The sequence below is a fragment of the Girardinichthys multiradiatus genome, chromosome Y (assembly GCF_021462225.1).
Source record: "Girardinichthys multiradiatus isolate DD_20200921_A chromosome Y, DD_fGirMul_XY1, whole genome shotgun sequence".
NCBI classification, from domain to species: domain Eukaryota; kingdom Metazoa; phylum Chordata; class Actinopteri; order Cyprinodontiformes; family Goodeidae; genus Girardinichthys; species Girardinichthys multiradiatus.
Genome location: NC_061818.1, coordinates 23,724,812 through 23,730,811, shown reverse-complemented (window position 1 = coordinate 23,730,811; position 6,000 = coordinate 23,724,812). Strand labels below are relative to the sequence as shown.

Sequence of the window (6,000 nt, the reverse complement as noted above, 5' to 3'; positions counted from 1 at the left end):
AAAAAATTTAAAATCTGGCTTTATCTGGCCAAAGCACCATTTTACACATTTGCTATGTGGCTTGAGTCAAACCGTGTCAAACTTTTTCGAGTTTTGGATAATGGCTTGAGCAGTGCTATGTGAGATGGGATGTTTTATAACCTAACCCTGCTTAAATTGTCTCCGCGATTTTCTGGCTGATCTACCTGGTGTGTTGTTAGATGTTCAGGATGCGATATGTTCGCTTACATTCTCTATTAAACCTCAGAGGCTTTCACAGATCTTTATTTTCATACCAAGACTAAATTATGCAGAGATGGATTCTATTGGTTAGGTCACCTCTGGAGGCAATCGGTTGTAATGGGTTTTAATTAGGGGTATCAGAGTAAAGGAAGGTGGAATATATATGCATACCTCAATTATCAGAAAATTTGAAAACGATTGATCCTTCTTCCCATGAACGGAGCAAAACGTACATAAACCCAATAAACTACCTTGGGGTCTGGTTGTAAAGTAACAAGTAAGGTAATGTGACGTCAAATGAGTTGTAACTTTTACTGTTTTTCCTTTCACAAATGCATCGGTTTTCTTAATGTGTTTGTTTCAGCTTCTATAAAATGTACCTTTATTTTTTTATGTTATTTCACGCCTAAAGGTAACTTCTCATACGTTCACATGACGCACGGTGGGACACAGGTTTACGTCAGGGCGTCGGAGCACTCCTCCCCTCCTTCCACCTAAAAAAAAAAAAAAAAAAAAAAAAAAAAAACTTTTTTTTTGTATCAGAGGAATCAACAGCCGCCATCTTGACGCGGCTCGGAGTCGGGATTTCGGGGGGAGCACAAATTTTAAAACCGACCGGAGCCATCCAGACCTGACTGAAACGGGATTTTTCCGGCCGAAAACCGAAGAGTTGATTCTTCCGCGGAGAATGAGCCCAAACATGTGACGGTTGCGGGGGTTTTTATCGTCTCGAAAGGACACTGTATATTTGATTTCCCTTTCAGAGAGCGCCGCTGGTTGTCGCCGTATCTCCGTCCACTGAACGTTGTATTTACCTGGGAGACAGCGACGAGAAAAAATAACCACCTCATAGAAAATATTTTTTGAATTTTCCTCTTTTTATTTAAGCAAAAATTGTATTTTATCGCTGCTTATTTCGACTGCTAAAAAATGATTCTGTACGTGGGTGAAACCGACCGTCTGCGAGCAAAGGGATTTGCCTGTACGCTGTGTAATATTTTATAATTGTTCTTTATTTATTTTCCTCAAACTGAAATAATTTTTGGCCGCAGTAATTGGGGATAATTATGTGGGTGTTGGGTGTTGGATTATCATGGGTTGATCTTCGGCGGCGAAGCGTGGCGCTGTTGCCCTTCTTTTAAAAACCGTCTTCTCCGGGCAGCATTTCACCACTCTACCAGTCAAGAGAAAATAAACTACCAACGTTGCCTCTTCGCACGCAACATCGAGAAAAAAAAAAAAGTTACGCATTATTATAAACCAGAGACTCACGGCTTGGATTGACCCTGTTATTTTTGCTCCCGGAATCACCATCCATTGATCATTTTCACCGAGCAGGATGGCTGACAATCTGCTGGATGCGGGACCCCCCACTGCAAAGCGACCCAAGATTAATTCACCGCTATCAGGATCAGACGGCCCAGGTAAGCACACATCTCCATTTTAACACTCCTGTAGCTTAATAACACAGAGACTGACTACAGTGCAGAGAAATGGAAAGAGTAAAATAACACCAAGCTGCCACCTGAGCCATGGGATGCGCAAATACTAGAGGATCTGTACATTAAGTTCCTGTTGGATTCCTTCAATGAATAAACTCATAATACTATTAAAAAACAGATAGTTTTAAACATCCGCCAATCTAATCGGAAACTCAAATATTCCAACTTTATGCAATGCTACCAAAATTAAGCCATCATAACTCATTAAGTACATTCTCATCTTTTAAATGAAGGTTACTATTTGCATTATTTTTTTGTTTCTAATCTCTTTTAGATTAACTGAATTATTCCATCATTTGCATTGTTTTTAACCTGTGTCTTGAAAAAGTAATAGCCATCTGTTCTCCATTCAAACAAGTGCTTGACTCAAAATCTATGCAGGAAGGGGAAAAAATGGGAAACACAACTAGGGTAAATAAGACTTCCTTGTTTCTCTTTTTTTTTTTTTTTTTTTGAAGAGGAAACACACAAAACTTTAGAAACTACCATCCATTTTATGGCCGTGTATTACTGATTAGCCCTAGGGTCTGTGTCTTCACTTGTCCAACTTGCAGAGCAGCTCTTCTTTCATATGTGGGGAGGAGACAAAAATGGTAGCATTATGTTAAAGCTGGCATATATTACAAACAAGATCTTATGGATGTTGTCTCTTTGCAGTATAAGTTGTGAGCTTTAACTGATTCATCCTTTCCACACTGTATCTTTCTCAAAAGTTGCAGTTTTCCAGGTTTTATCTGTTGAATTCAGTTTTGTAAATTTGTAATTTTACCTTTTTAAAATGGGATTTCATAAGTTTTCAAGAATCTTTTGTAGGCAAGAGTCTGTGTTCTGGCATTCAGCTTTATGTTGGCTGCTTAATAGACATGCAGCTCATAGCTTTCAACTGTAGTTCTGAGCGGCATTGCATCATTAACAGTTACAGGTGGTGCTCTTTTGGTTTCCAGGCCATGACTGCCCGTGTTTTACATGACCAGATATATTTCCAGTCTCTGCTGTTTTGATTTTAAAGCATTGGAAGGATATGACGAAAAATATTTGCTGTTTTGAATTTCCCAAAATTCAAAAACCTTGATATACCTTGATACTGTGTTAACCAGCCCATGCTTTTTCATTGGTAAATATTTTGCACGTAGCAGGTGTATTTAATGAATTTGTCTCCAGCAACTTAAGCCTTGCCCTAGAATCAACCTTATGGCTTGTACTTGTATAGCGCTTTATCAAGTCCGACGACCCCAAAGCTCTTTACACTACAATCAGTCATACCCCAATTCATACACTGACAGTGGTAGACTACATTTTAGCCAGAGCTGCCCTGGGGCAGCCTGACAGAACTGAGGTTGCCATACAATCGGCGCCACCGTGCCCTCTGACCACCTTTAGCAGGCAAGGAGGGGGAAGTGTCTTGCCCAAGGACACAATGACTGAAACACACAGCATGGGTTCAAACCGGCAACCCACTGGTTAACGGACAAATCTCTACCTCTCCTGCTACTGTTGCCCCATATTTACTTTCGTACACATTTTTTGGGTATATGAAAATTACAAAGTTTAGGGACATGCTTTGATGCATTAATTAGATCAATCTTGTAAATCCTTACTTTTTCAGTTTAATGTTTGTGTTCAAAACTACTACCACCCTTTAAGAACATGCAGCACTTTTTTTTTTCTCGTTTGTAGTCCATGCACAAAAAAAACCAAATGGTTAAAATCAGAAACCGCAAGTTAAGACCTCTAACCAGGTTTGTCCAATTACAGCGGAATTTTTTTTAATTTTTAGTAAACATTTTAATAGGGCTGCAAAATCCCAGGGAAAAATGTTGTCTCCCGACCCATGCATGAAGATGTTGCAGAACTGCAGAGCTCCTTCTGTGACAGACTTCTGCATCCTTGGTGCACAAAGGAGCGTTATCGCAAATCCTTCCTCCCAGCAGTTGTAAGACTTTATAAACATCACCGCTCCCAACAAACTCTAATTCAATAAGTTGTTTATATCGCTTCTTAGGGATGGGTACTGAATTTGGTACTTTTATAGTTACCGACCGAATTCTGGGGAGGGTGTGGAGGAGTGGACGATATTCCATGCCGGACATGAACACAGCATTGCACGCACATGAGCGTAATAACGTAAGTCACTGCTGGTACAGCCAACAAAGCATGGGTGATAGAAAGCGGTCGAAAGTGCGGTTCCACTTTTCAAAATGCGCTGCAGATTACGCTCGCTGCAATATTTGTGATGCAAAGTGCAAGGCCAGCTGCGGGAATACTTGTAATCTGAGGAAGCTCCCGAGATTTGAAGAGTGCACAATTTTTGTCAACCTCAGATCTTTGGCTACAACTCCTGCATTTGGCACCATTAGCACGTAGCATGTTGAAATGAAAAAGTTTTAGACTTTATTATTAAACGAATTAACATTTATTACCACATAAACACACACAAAAGTACCGAAAACTGGTACCGTTGCCTACCGGTATCGGTACCGTATCGGTTCAAATGTGAAAGGTACCCATCCCTATCCCTGCTTTTAATTGCACAATTTTTTTTTCATTTCTTGAAAATAGTTAGTTTTTTTCTGCACAAATGTACTTGCACTTCTTGTGCTTTTTTTTATTTTTTTATTACCCTACTCAGTCGCATGTTTCTTTTATCAGAGTGTGCTATGTACAGTGTTTTCTTATGCTGTAAATTTGCCCTTACTTTAAATTCTCTTATTCTAATTTTTTGTTTGTATATTGTTGCCTTTGTGTGAATCTGCATGTTTCCATTTGCCTTTCACTTTGCTGCTAGTACCCCTAAATTTGCCCACAAAGGGACAATAAAGGGACACTTAGATTGCAAAGATGACTGTTATTCGATATATTGTGAACCTGCATATTAAAATCAGTTCAATTCAGTTTTTTTTTTAAATAGCGCCAATTCACAACACATGTTGTCTCAAGGCACTTCACAAAGTCAGTTCAATTGAATCATACAGATTTCAAGTTAGGTACATATATTCCAATTAATCCTAACTATAGAACAGTTCAGTGAGATTCGGTTATTTATTCAAATTGATTAAAACGTTTTTCTGTCTAAGGAAACCCAGCAGATTGCATCAAGTCAGTGACTTGCAGCATTCCCTCCTCCTGGATGAGCATGTAGAGACAGTGGACAGTCACTAGTGTTGACTTTGCAGCAATCCCTCATCCTGAGCATGCATGTAGCGACAGTGGAGAGGAAAACTCTCTCAACAGGAAGAAACCTCCAGCGGAACCAGGCTCAGTGTGAGCGGCCATCTGCCACGACCGACTGGGGGTTTGAGAGAACAGAGCAGAGACAGAAAAAGAACAAAGAAGCACTGATCCAGGAGTACTTTCTATGGGAAGGAAAAGTAAATGTTAATGGATGTAGCTCCTTTAGTCGTTTCATCTAGAAAGAAAGAACAGATAAACTCTGAGCCAGTTTTCAAGTTTAGAGTCTGAGAGAAAGCACAAAGAGTTATTAATAGTAAGAGCTTGGTCAGTAGCTATGTCTAGGAGAAAAATGGGGTTAAACACTGAAAGACAGGGCCAAGTGTTTTGTCGTTAGAAGGTGACTATTAAGTTGTTGGTAGTAGAAGCTTGGACGATGTCCCTCTCCAGGAAGGTGTCACAGGTAGACACAGAGTCAGGTGTAGCTTCTAGGAAGAGAAAAGAGAGAGAACATAAAGTTAAAAGCTGAAATAACAGCAAATAATGCAAATTTGGAGAGTAGTATGAAAATGTAGCAAAGAGTGAAAGTGGTCATTATGTCCTCCAGCAGCCTAAGCCTACAGCAGCATAACTACAAAGATAGCTCAGGATAACCTAAGCCACTCTAACTATAAGCTTTATCAAATATTATACACTGCTCAAAAAAATAAAGGGAACACTTAAACAACACAATATAACTCCAAGTAAATCAAACTTCTGTAAAATCAAACTGTCTACTTAGGAAGCAACACTGATTGACAATCAATTTCACATGTTGTTGTGCAAATGGAAAAGACATCAGGAGGAAATCTTTGGCGATTAGCAAGACACTCAATAAAGGAGTGGTTCTGCAGGTGGGGACCACAGACCACTTCTCAGTACCTTTGCTTTCTGGCTGATGTTTTGGTCACATTTGAATGTTGGTGGTGCTTTCACGCTCGTGGTAGCATGAGACGGACTCTACAACCCACACAAGTGGCTCAGGTAGTGCAGCTCATCCAGGATGGCACATCAATGCGAGCTGTGGCAAGAAGGTTTGCTGTGTCTGTCAGCGTAGTGTCCAGAGCCT

At 40.0% G+C, this 6,000-nt stretch overlaps 1 protein-coding gene across 1 annotated transcript in view; it reads left to right on the top strand.

Annotated features, from left to right (window-relative positions):
• The first annotated feature begins 125 nt into the window (after positions 1-125).
• LOC124864572 (CREB-binding protein-like) overlaps positions 126-6,000 on the top strand; it is a 52,696-nt gene continuing 46,821 nt past the window's right edge. Inside the window, exon 1 of the mRNA XM_047359408.1 lies at positions 126-1,646. Within this exon, the coding sequence (XP_047215364.1) occupies positions 1,562-1,646 (85 nt within the window). The 5' untranslated portion in view covers positions 126-1,561. The remainder of the gene's footprint in view (positions 1,647-6,000) is intronic.